General features: G+C 49.3%; 1 protein-coding gene across 3 annotated transcripts in view; it reads left to right on the top strand.

The window, feature by feature from the left end:
• ARFGEF2 (ADP ribosylation factor guanine nucleotide exchange factor 2) overlaps positions 1-12,650 on the top strand; it is an 87,980-nt gene that overhangs the window by 55,353 nt on the left and 19,977 nt on the right. For all 3 annotated transcript variants that reach the window (XM_040981350.1, XM_040981349.1, XM_040981351.1), the window contains 5 exons: positions 1,560-1,600; positions 1,695-1,864; positions 6,119-6,270; positions 10,409-10,581; positions 12,084-12,244. In XM_040981350.1, the coding sequence (XP_040837284.1) occupies positions 1,560-1,600; positions 1,695-1,864; positions 6,119-6,270; positions 10,409-10,581; positions 12,084-12,244 (697 nt within the window). The remainder of the gene's footprint in view (positions 1-1,559; positions 1,601-1,694; positions 1,865-6,118; positions 6,271-10,408; positions 10,582-12,083; positions 12,245-12,650) is intronic.

The following is a 12,650-nucleotide window of genomic DNA, read 5'->3' as shown; positions in this document are numbered from 1 at the left end:
CAGAATTAGAAAGGGAATGGGGGAGGGAGAGAAACGGAGAAAGTTCTTCCATGTGCTGATTCAAGTGGCCATAGTACCTGAGGTTGGGCCGTGTTGAAGCCAGGAACTCCATCTGGGTCTCACATCAGGTACAGAGCCCAGGCATTTGAACGTCCTCCACTACTTTCCCAGACTCATTAGTAGGGAGTTGAAGAAAAGGCAGAGCAGCTGGGATTCAAAACAACACCCACAGGCAGTGCTGGTGCTGTAAGCTGTGGTTTGACACGCTATGCCACTGTGCTGGTCCCTGTTGATTACCTTTGAGCATCTTGAACTTTCAGATAAATGAATGTGACAGGGAAAGAGTTCCTCCATCCGTTGCTTCTCTTCCTCAGATGGCTACAATGGCCAGAGCTGGGCTTACAGATAGGCCTTGGCCATCACTTCTTGTTCAGACAGAGCCCCAAGGGCAGCCAAAGGGGAGAGCCTGCCCTTCTCGCGTCTGCCCTGGGTGTGTGAAGAGCCTGTGTGTCGGCAGCTCTCCGGACTCCCAGGACACGTTGGAGCTTCTCAGCGCCTGCTGTGGATGTCTCATTTTGAGATTATCCTGCTGATTAGTTTTGATACAAACTCCACAGGGAAAGACCGTTGTTGAGCGAGGTCTGAGTTGGATTACATGATGTTAGTTGTCCAAGAATGGTTTTGGGGGGACTGCGGATTACCCTGTCACTGCGTCCCCAGGCCTTGGCTGTCACTTTACTGGGTTTACAGTTACCTTTATTGTGATATTATTGGTTTGTAAGGCTTCCTGTGCAGTTAGGTAGAAGATAGTGGAAATAGACGAAGCTAGTAAGATAGAGCTAGCATGTCACAGCTCTCACTGTTCAGACAAGGAGTCAACAATTTTTCTTAAAAAAAAAAAAAATGCACTCTTGGGCCTGGTGTGGTAGCCTAGTGGCTGAAGTTCTCACCTTGCATATGCTGGGATCCCATATGGGTGCTGGTTCTAATCCCAACAGCCCTGCTTCCCATCCAGAACCCTGCTTATGGCCTGGGAAAGCAGTCGAGGATGGCCCAAAGTTTTGGGACCCTGCACCCACGAGGGAGACCCGGAGAAGGCTTCTGTCTCCTGGCTTTGGATTGGTTCAGCTCCAGCCGTTGCGGCCACATGGGGAGTGAATCATGGGATGGAAGATCTTCCTCTCTGTCTCTCTTCTCTGTATGTCTCACTTTCCAATAAAAATAAGAACTCCATTTTAAGAAACTAAATTTTGATCATTTTTGCCAGTGTTCTTTTCTTACAGAGGATCAGCTACTTATGTTTTTAGTGGCGTTCTCACTGCAGCAGTCCCCACTGAGCTCATGTCCGGCCCCGACTTCGGGCATATTGCTTCCTCTTTCTCTCCATGTAGGTTTTTCTACTTCAGTTCATCACTCTGTCTTTGTGATGCCTGATCGTTTGTTGTGGTAGAGATGCCAGACCTAAAAATATTTTACACTCTGCCTTTTCTGAGAGTTTGAGTAGCTTCAGCTTCCAAAATCTAATTTTTATTTTATTATGTCTGGAATTGTCTTTCTAGAATCTTTACTGGATCTACCAGACTGGATGGAAATGCAATAGGTATGTGTCCAAGTTGCCTGTGACAACTGCAGAAGCCTCCCGTGTGGCCGCCTGTTACTAACGAGGCTTCCCGTGTGTTGGGTCTGGCCTGTAGTTGACTTTGTCCGCTGGCTGTGTGCTGTGTCCATGGATGAACTGGCCTCCCCCCACCATCCTCGCATGTTCAGCTTGCAGAAGATCGTGGAGATCTCCTACTACAACATGAATCGCATCAGGCTGCAGTGGTCCCGCATATGGCACGTGATTGGCGATCACTTCAATAAGGTAACATGGCAAATTTGAAAACCATTCCGTCAGCCACAGAAACAAAAAACTGGACATATATATCCGAAAAACAAGGAGTGAGAAAGGACTGGCCCTGTATTAAGTGCTTAGAATTAATCTTGCCTGTGCAGCATGCCAAGAGGAGTGGAAGAACTCATGTTAAAATTATCTTTTTACTGGAGATTTGGTTTTTATATAGACAGCTACATACACACATATACTAAACAAATTCAAAGTTAAGTATGTATTTTAACAGAATTTCACAAATATGAAGAAAATTAAAATATATGTATATAATGTATGTATTTGTGATGTCATTCACTTCTTGAGGGAAATGCATTAGCTTAGTGACATGGTTGCCTACCAACACACAGTTCTTGATCTCAGGAGAATTACCTCAGAACAGGAGAGAACTAGAGTTACAATACAAATATTTAAGAACAGGCCCGGGCCCACCACATTAGCCTGGTTGCTAAAATCCTTGCCTTGCATGCACTGGTATCCCATATGAGCGCCATTTCATGTCCTGGCTGTTCCAGTTCCTGTCCAGCTCTCTGCTTATGGCCTGGGAAAGCAGTAGAGAACAGTCCAAAACATTGGGACCCTGCACCCATGAGAGAGACCTGGAAGAAGCTCCAGGCTCCTGGCTTCAGTTAGGCTCGGTTCCAGCCATCATGGTATTTGGGGAATGAACCAGCAGATGGAAAATCTTTCTGTCTTTCCTTCTGTCTGTAAATCTTTTTAATAAAAAGAAAAAAGATAAATTAAAAAAAAATAGAAAACAGTACCAGTGAGGGGCCAGTGTTGTGGGGGCAATGGATTAAGCCACCAGTGGCAATGCTAGAGTCCCGTGTCAGAGTGCCAGTTCAGTACACGGCTGTTCTGCTTCCAGTCCAGCTCCCTGCTAACGCACCCGGGAAAGCAGCGGATGTCACCCAAGTGCTTGGGCCCCAACCATCCATGTGGGAGACCTGGATGGAGTTCCCAACTCTGGCTTCAGGTTAGGCCAGTCTCGGGAAAGGAACAAGCAGTGAAGTGAGATGTGTGGTTGGGGAAGTCTTTTCAGGTGGTCTTCTATGGAAGTCCTCAGGGACGAGCCAGAGCCCCCTGGAGCCCGTGACTGGCAGCGTGGAGCTGTCTGCTGAATGAATAGCAGCACTTTGCAGTCTTCAGGCTGACATGGCATCACCCTCTCCGCTGTTCAGGGTAGACGGAGTCTCAGAGAACAGTTGAAAAAATTGAGGGGCATGCCTGGGGACAGTGGCATGGTATTGCATGCTAGCCTCTGCCTGTGGTGCCAACATCCCACATGGATGTGGATCAGAGCCTGACTGTTCCACTTCCCGTCCTGCTACCTGCTTGTGGCCTGGGAAAGCAGTGGAGGATGGCCCAAGTTTTTGGACCCCCTCCATTCACTGGGAAACCTGGAGAAAGCTCCTGCCTCCTCGCTTCAGACCAGTACAGCCCCATTGATCCTGTCTAAGGCGTGACCCAGCAATGAAAGATCTCTGTCTTTCCTTCTTTCTCTGTAATTCTGCCTTTCAATAAATAAATAAATTTTTTTAAAGAAAGTAAGCTACTGTGCTGCACACGGGTATAATTAACAAACTCGGTATTGACCAGGTTCAGAATGCCCACCAGCTACTGGCTGCTTTTCTCTTAGCATTGCAACACTTGCCTAGGTACAATACAGCCTAACAGTTTTAGCAGCTGGATAAATTAGTCTTTAAAAAAAAAAGGAAAAAACATTGAAGCAAATTTCCCTAAGAAACCGTGAGCGCTTCCTGTTACCGCAGTTTGCGTTCTTATCCATGCCCCTGACAGCTGAGCTCAAACACATGTTCTTCGCTTATTCCTCAAAGGTTCTTCCCAAAATGATGATCCAAGCCTACTTTGCCAAATTCTGTCCCAACAAAATCCAGCAAGCCTGCTGATTTGGGAGGGAGGGAGGGGGTTCATCAGTTTGTAGCAACTGCTTTTCCCACCTGCAGCTGTCTTATCCAGCCTCTGCATGCCAGGCCTCAGTGATCCCAGCAGGCTCGGGACAGGGGCTGGCAGGCAGCAGGCAGGCTGCCGAGCTCTGCTGCAGCAGCACGGCCTGGGGACTATGCTGGCTTACTCCAGGGCGCTCTGGCTCTCCGTCATGGACAATCTTCTGCTGGCCCAGGGCACAGGTGCCATGTGTCCTGGGAGAGCCAGAGCTGCACTCGGTGTGGAGCACGTGCCTGAAGCATCTGCCTCCCCTGGGCGGTTGGAATGGAAAACGCTGTATTAATTAATCTCTAACTCATGGCTAGGACATGGGCACGTCAACTTGCTAAGAATATGTAGGGCTCAGCACAGTAGCCTAATAACTGAAGTCCTTGCCTTGCATGCACCGAAATCCCATATGGGCACCAGTTCATGTCCCGGCTGCTCCACTTCCCTTCCAGCTCCCTGTTGCAGCCTGGGAAAGCAGTAGAGGACAGCCCAAAGTCTTGGGAGCCTGCACTCATGTGGGAGACCCGGAAGAAGCTCCTGGCTTTGGATCAGCTCAGCTTAAGCTGTTGAGGCCATTAGGGGAGTAAGCCAGTGAGCAGAAGATCAGTCTCTCCTCTGAAAAGCCGCCTTTCCAACAAAAGTAAATAAAACTTAAAAAAAAAAAAAAAAAAAAGGCGGGGGGGGGGGAGAGAAGAACCACAGAACTCCATGCACATTGAGACACCTATGCACGGTCCTTCGCCATCCCCATTGTGCTGTTCTACCTCTGTGAATTTTACTGTATGTATGTCATGATTGCTTCACTTAGCAACAGCTGGCGCTGAGCCAGGCTGAAGCCAAGAGTCAGGAATTGCATCCAGATCTTTTGTCCTGGTGGGGAGGCCCAAGCTTTGGACCATCCTTCTCTGCTGTCCCAGGTGCATTAGCAAGGAGCTGGATTGAAAGTAGAGAGCCAGCACGTAAACTGTCATTACTATATGGAATGCTATTGTCATAGGAGACTGCTTAAACCATTGTGCCCCAGTGGTGTCTCCCCTCTGGGTGAACCCAAGAACCTGCGAGGGTCCACATTAGCAGGAAGCTGCACTGGAAGCCAAGCAGCCAGGACTTGGAGCAGTCTGACACTGAATGTGGAGCTTAAGCTGCTGTGCCACAGTGAGGAGATTGATGAACCTTAGAGCTTCCCCAGGATTTTTCACACCTGGTAGTTTTTTTTGGTTTGTTTTGGTTTTTTTTAATGTATTTTTTATTGGAAAGTTAGAGGAGGAGAGAAAGGGAGAAATCTTTCGTCCGTTGACTCTCTCCCCAAGCAGCTGCAGTGGCCAGAGCTGAGCCAATCCGGAGCCAGGAGCTGCTTCCAGGTCTTCCACGCAGGTGCATGTCCCAAATCCTTGACTGCTTTCCCAGGCCACAAGCAGGGCTGCCGGGATTAGAACCAGCACCCATATGGGATCCCGGTGCATGCAAGGTGAGGACTTTAGGCACTAGGCTACCGTGCCGAGCCCAGCTGATAGTATTTTTTTTTAAGATTTTACATAGAGCAAAGGAAAGAAAGAATTTCCATCTGCTGGTTCAATCCTCAGAGGGCCACAATAGCCAGAGCTGAACTGATCTGAAGCCAGCACCAGAAGCTTCTTCTAGGTCTCCCACATGGGTGCAGGGTTACAAGGATTTGAACCATCCTCCACTACTTTCTCAGGGTATAAACTAGATCAGAAGTAGAGCAGCTGGGACTAAAACCAGCACCCGTATGTTATGCCAGTGCTAGCAGGTGAGAATTGGCTTGTTATGCCACAGCACGGGTCCTAGTTGTAACACATTGGTAATCAGTGCTTTTGGTGAAAGACACTGGGAAAGGGTGGAAAGGCCTTCCATAGATTATAAAGGCTCTTGAGCCTTCATATGTAATTGGGTAATATTAAATTGTATCTGAGAATGACAGTTTAATGGATAGAGAGGTTCAGTTTTGCTGATGGGGTATTACAGCAGGGTGAGTGTGCTTACCAGCACTAAACTGTGTACTTAAAACTGGTTAGGATGATGAATTGTGTGGTATGTTTTATAACTTTAAAAATTACTTCATAGCACATTTTTTGGAAAGATTTTTCCTTGAATGTGTCATACTGCTTCTTCTTCACTAAAGTAAAACTGGGCAGATCTGGCCGAGGAGTGACCTCTCTTCCCCGAGGGCGTGTTTTCCCAGGACGTGCGGCATGGAGCTGGGCGTGTCTGCAGTGTTTCACCCTGTTTCATTGCATTTCTGTTCTTGCTCAGGTGGGTTGTAACCCCAATGAAGATGTGGCTATTTTTGCTGTGGACTCATTAAGGCAACTCTCCATGAAGTTTCTTGAAAAGGGTGAATTGGCCAACTTCCGTTTCCAGAAAGATTTCCTGAGGCCCTTTGAGCACATTATGAAGAAAAATAGGTAGGTGCATTGTGCATTGCTTTGGGAACCCCTTGTTCAGCATCTCCTTTGGCGGCCTCAAGGCCCTCCCAACACTAAACCTCCGCTTCCTGTTTCCCTCCATTGAGGGTGGAACAAGGCAGAATGGAGAGACTGAGATTCACCCGACTGTCCTTAGTAGGATGTGTGTGCAGCCCTTCCAGAAGCATGGCAGAGCCCGTGCTGAGCGACAGCCTCCCGAGGCCTGGCATCTGCTGGTGCCGAGAACACAGCTTTGAGGTCTCCGCTCCGTGGGGTCTTGTGCTGGCCATGGTTGCAGCTGGGTATGAGCATACAGGAGTTCCTCACACCCCTTCTCTGTGGTGCTCCTCTGTTCTGAGTGAGATACAAGTTCCTGTGAGCCCGGGTGGAATCCACAGGGAGCCTTCTGCACTTAGCAGCAGTGGTGCTCTGGGGGCCGTTCCGTCAAGGGCAGGGATCTGGAGCTGTCCATCATACAGAGCAGCTCCTAAGGTGAGAGCCGAGCTACAGGAGTAGCAAAGCCAGAGCAGTTCTTTGCTGTCTTGGTGGGAGTGTGATAATGAGGGACAAGCAAGAGCAGAAGCCCTGTGACAGTAGGTGAGTGGCGTGCTAAGGGGCCCTGAAGAGGCCAGTCAGTCGGGGCAGGGTGAGCAAGGCCAGAAGCCCAAGGTGAAGTCCTTTCAGTGGTAGCAGGCCACCAGTCTGCAGAGGAGCCATCAGCCACTGCGAGGGAGCTGTTGGAAGAAGTTTTTATAAAGAACTTGTTAATTTGAAAGTAAGAGGTACAGAGAGAGAATGAGAGAGATGTCTTCCATCTGCTGGTTCACCATCCAGATGGCTCTACAGCCTGTGTTAGACCAGGCTGAAGCCAAGAGCCAGAAGCCAGGAGCTTCTTCCAGATCTCCCACATGGGTGGTAGAGGTCCAAGTTCTTGGGCCGTCTTCTCCTTTGCCATTAGCCGGGATATAGATCGGAAGTGGAGCAGATAGGACATGAATGGGCACCCATACGGAATGCCAGCTTTGTTGTGCTCCAGTGCTGGCCTCCTGTGCAAAGATTTTAAGCCATAAGTGAAGTGGTTTGAAATATTTTCAAGCTCAATCGGCGTGTAGCCATGGCTGAAGCTCCTGGCTGAGGTGAGAGCCATGGTCGTTGTCCAGCGTCAGAGCTGGGTGGTAGTGGCAGCTTGGATCCTCTGTGATTAAAAGAGAATCTGACAGCATCTGCTGGTGACTAGGCAATGCAAGAGGACTCTTAGGCATGAGCCTTTGCGTCTGTTCCTCCCCTAGAAGGGGTTCTTCTGTCGGCAAAGAGCAAGAAAGCCCACAGCAGAAGGCCAAAAGCCACAGTGTGCCTTGGAACCGTGAAGGAAGTGCTTAACAGTGTGGTGAAAGGGCAGTGTAACAGGGTGATATATGGAGCACCTGTCAGGCCCGTGATACGTGTGCACAGGCCATCAGGCCATACAAATCCATCAGGCACATGAGTGACCTGTGTGTAGGATGTACTGTACCCTCAGGCCCATGGCACACCTGTACCTAGGATCTACTATGTCCCCAGGCCCGTGGCACACCTGTGCTTGGATGTGCTGTGTCCTCGGGCCCATGGCACACTTCTGCACCTCTGCCATCATACAAAAGAAATTTTAAAGGATTTATTTATTTATTGTATTAGAAAGGCAAATTTACAGAGAGAGATGCCATCTGCTGGTTTACTCCCCAAATGGCCACAGCAGCTACAGCCAAGCCAGTCAGAAGCCCAGAGTCTCTTCTGGGTCTCCTACATAGGTGTACAGATTCTCAAGTACTTGGGCCATCCTCCACTGCTTTCCTGGGCCATAGGCAGGGAGCCGAATGGAGAGTGGAGCAGCTGGGACATGAATCAGCCCATTTAGAATGCCAGCACTTGAGGGTAGAAGATGAATAGTTTGAGCCATAGCACTGGTCCCTAAAGAATTTTTTAAGTTATATTTTCCCTGTAATTTAACCTTTACTGTCATTATATATGTAGTTGTATCAGGCAAAATCCACTTTTTATAATTTTGCAAATATATTGACTTATTCTGCAAGGGAAACGTGTTGATAACCTGGATATATTGTCCATGTTGTCTGTAGGTGGCATGTCATGGACTTTAGCTGATTCTTAACTCTGACTTGGTGCTTGCCCCCTTGGAATGGCCTTCCTTTCCTGTCAGCATGGCAGACCAGCCCTTCATGCTAAGCCTCATGCCGTGTGAATGACTCCCACAGCTGGTGCTGTAGAAGCAGTAGGTTATTTTACATGAGCACACGTGTGTGTGTGTGCATGCACACACACAGCCACGCTGTTGGTGAGGCAGTAATCCCCCTTAATCATATATGTCACAAAAGTTTGCCGAACATATATACCAGTCTGTTGCATATATTTGATAAGTGCTTTACCTCACAGCTCTTTCAGAAGAAAAGACCATTCTTTCTATTGTCAGATTTGTATAATAGTTGCATTTACAATATTACATCTTAAATTGTGTATATAATCTCTGACCCAGGCATGCATGTGCTTATTGTGTACATATATTCTTGCTCAAAAATCTAAGAATGGTTCTCTCTTGGTAAATATGATGTGTTAGAATATTTTGTGCTAGAAAACTGACCAGTGATTTAGATAGCAATGTTGCAATGTTACTGTACTGTATCTTTTTTTTTTAAAAAGATTTATTTTATTTTTTATTGGAAAGGCGGATATACAGAGAGAAGAGACAGAGAGGAAGATCTTCCGTCCAATGATTCACTGCCCAAGTGAACGCAACGGCCGATGCTATGCCAGTCCGAAGCCAGGAGCCTCTTCTGGGTCTCCCACGCGGGTGCAGGGTCCCAAAGCTTTGGGCCGTCCTCGACTGCTTTCCCAGGCCACAGGCAGGGAGCTGGAAAGGAAGCGGGGCTGCCGGGATAGAACCGGCGCCCATATGGGATCCCGGGCGTGCAAGGCGAGGACCTTAACCACTGCGTCACCGCGCCGGGCCCTGTATCTTTTTTTTTTTTTTTAAGATTTGTATTATTGGGACCTGCCTGCATTGTGGCATAGAGGGTTAAGCCATGTCCTGCAATGCCAGCATTCCCTAAGAGCACCTATTTGAGTCCTAACCGCTCCGCTTCCAATCTAACGCCCTACTAATGTGCCTGGGAAAGCAGTGAAAGATGGCCTGAGAGACAGAGCACAGAGGGGGATAGAGGGATCTTCCATCTTCTGGTTCACTCCCCAGATGGCCACAGTAGCCACTGCCAGGTTAGGGATGAGCCAGGCCAAAGTTAGGGTCTCCCACATGGGTGACAGGGTCCTAAGTACCTAGGCCATCTTTTATAGCTTCCCAGGTAAAATAAAACTGGATTGAAAATGGAGTAGCTGGGCCCGGCGTGGTAGCCTAGCCTTGAAGTCCTTGCCTTGAACACGCCACGATCTCAACTGGACACTGGCCCTAATCCCATTGGCCCCGCTTCCCATCCAGCTCCCTGCTTGTGGTCTGGAAAAGCAGTCGAGGACAGCCCAAAGCCTTGGGACCCTGCACCTGTGTGGGAGACCCAGAAGAAGCTCCGGGATCCTGGCTTTGGATCGACACAGTTCTGGCTATTGCAGCTGCTTGGGTAGTGAATCAGCGGATAGAAGATCTTCCTCTCTATCTGTCCTCCTCTCTGCATATCTGACTTCCTAATCAAAATAAAATAAATCTTTTTTTAAAAAGTGAAATAGCCATTACTCAAACTGGCACCATGTGGGATTGTGGCTTCGCTCACTCTGCCACAGTGCTAGCCTCTGCTGTGCCATTTCCTCGGAAGCCGCGTGTGGACTCCTTTGGCTATAGAGTGCACGTTGTGACAGCAAACCCAGGCTCTTTTCCATGCTGTGGTTCTGCTGGTCCCCAGAGCCAGCTCTTCAGCCTTGAGTGTAGGCGTCCTGCCTGTTGCTGGGTGACTCGGACTCCAGGCATCCTGCATGGTTCTGGAGGGGAACGGGAGGAAAGGGGTCCGAGCGCAAATGACAGAGGGTTTCTGTGCGTTTTTATCTTTAAAGTGCTTGCTTGTATGGTGGCGTGAGTGTGTCCCTGTCGCTTCCCACCCTCCCTAGCATGCATGACATGACTGGCCCGTTCCTCCTTCCTCAGGTCCCCCACCATCCGGGACATGGTGATCCGCTGCATCACCCAGATGGTGAACTCCCAGGCAGCCAACATCCGCTCCGGCTGGAAGAACATCTTTGCCGTGTTCCATCAGGCTGCCTCTGATCATGACGGGAACATTGTGGAGCTGGCCTTCCAGACCACGGGCCACGTCGTCAGTAAGTGCACCTTCCCGTCAGGTCTAGAAAGCTGACTGCTCACTTGCTGGTTTCCTGCCCAAAGCCTCTTGCTTGCTTTAGCCCTGCTGGAATCTAGTCCTGGAGCCAGCAGTGTTCCCAGCGTGACTCATATTAATGCTCACAAAAGCCCCCTGAGGAAACCCCATGGGGAGTGTTGATGCGTGAAGTCCGTGTTTGCCAGTTCACCTACCCAACCGTTATTTGCCAACACATGTATGCACAAAGCAGGGGGGAAGAGAAGACTGGAGCCACCCAACACTCACATTGCCAGCTGAGGGGCAGCTGGTTGGCTGCTCCCTGCCATTCCCTCTCTCAGGAGCCTGTCCTTCCTGTCGAGTGCCATGTGCTGCACATTTTCATGTTTTCCCTTAATGACTCCTGAGCCCGCTGCCACCTGCCAGCTGTTGTTCCAGTGCAGCCAGGCTGCAGTGGGCATCACAGAGGAAACCATGCCCGATAAACTTCCTTCAGGCAGGAGTCAGAGGGCTGGTGGCTGTGGCTTCTGTGTTAATGCCTCAGCAGTGTGTGTTAAATTCTCTGTCTGATTCTTTTAAAGGATTCATTTATGCATTTTGAAAATCAAGCTTAACAGAGAACTCTTCCACCTACTGGATCAGTGCCCAGGCAGCTGTAGCCACTGGGACTGAGCCAGGCCCAAAGCAGGAGCAGTCTTGAGGTCTCCCCAGAGGTGGCAGGGGCCCAAACAATTGGACCATCTTATGCTGCTTTTTCCAGTTTAGTGTCTACAGAGAAACACGCGCACCACAAGGTTGTCTGTTGGATGGTAGGTGAACGTTATGACCAGGATCTTGTGGAGAACTAACCCCACATGGTTAGCAGTGCTTTAGTTTTCTCCACTTACCTGTACACAGCTACTTTGTAGAACAAAGCCACCACTTGTGGCAAGAGCTCACTGTAGCACTCTTCCTCCATTTCTCCACAGAGGGAATTGAGATACAGAGAAGCAGAGTAGGACAGCTTGCCTGTTGTCACACAGCTAGGAAGTAGTAGAGCTAGGACACATGCCAGGTGCCCAGTCCGGAGTGGGCACAGAGTTCCCTTGGCTGGCCAGGAGAGCTGGTCCTGCCCGTGATCATGGAACAGGGTGTTTGTGTGATAACCACAGAAATGCTAAGTAAGCACTCGATAAGGAGATGGCTTTCTGGGCCTTGCATCATTGCCTAAGCTCAGGAGAACAGCCGAACCCCAACAGTATTCAGGGCTTTCCTCCCTGAACAGAGGCTGACCTACTTAGAGCCCCACAAAGGTACTCACATCCTGGGGGGTGATATTCCTATTCAAAATCTATTATCAAACATGTGCCGTGTGTCTGTCTGTCTGTCTGTCTCTCAATCCCCACTCTGAATCCAGGTCCTGCTGAATATGTGGTGGTGCTGGTGGCGTGTATCTGTCTGTCTCTCTGTCTCTCAGTCCCCACCTGCATCCAGGTCTTACAGAGCATGTGCCATGTGTTTCCACAGCCAACATTTTCCAGCACCACTTCCCTGCCGCCATCGACTCCTTCCAGGACGCGGTCAAGTGCCTGTCAGAGTTCGCCTGCAATGCCGCCTTCCCAGACACCAGCATGGAAGCCATCAGACTCATCCGCTTCTGCGGCAAATACGTGTCGGAGAGGCCTCGGGTGGGTTTCTATTCTGCTTCCCAGCATGAGCAGTGATCAGAAATGGGGTCATGGGCCGTGGGATGAAAAACCAGGACCAGGAGTTTCCTGCGACACTTTTAGAAGCCCATGGTTATCCCAGAGCAGGCTGTGATCTCAGAATGCTGCCTTGTTGGCATTATACCACCTCATGATTTTGCATGTAGGAAATTATCAATTTTATTCTTACTGACTTTTTTTTTTAAAGATTTGTTTCAAAGTCAGAATTCCAGAGAGAGGGAGAAAGGCACAGCACCCTCTACTGGGTCATTCCATTTAAGGTTGCAAAGGTCAGGTCTGAGCTAGGCTGAAGCCAGGAGGCTGGTGCTTCATCCAGGCTCCTACATGGGTGCCAGGGGTCCAGACACTTAGACCATTGTCCACTGCT

This window comes from Ochotona curzoniae, unplaced genomic scaffold (assembly GCF_017591425.1).
Source record: "Ochotona curzoniae isolate NIBS_2020 unplaced genomic scaffold, NIBS_Ocur_1.0 contig_3520, whole genome shotgun sequence".
NCBI classification, from domain to species: domain Eukaryota; kingdom Metazoa; phylum Chordata; class Mammalia; order Lagomorpha; family Ochotonidae; genus Ochotona; species Ochotona curzoniae.
This window is presented reverse-complemented; position numbering and strand designations above follow the sequence as displayed.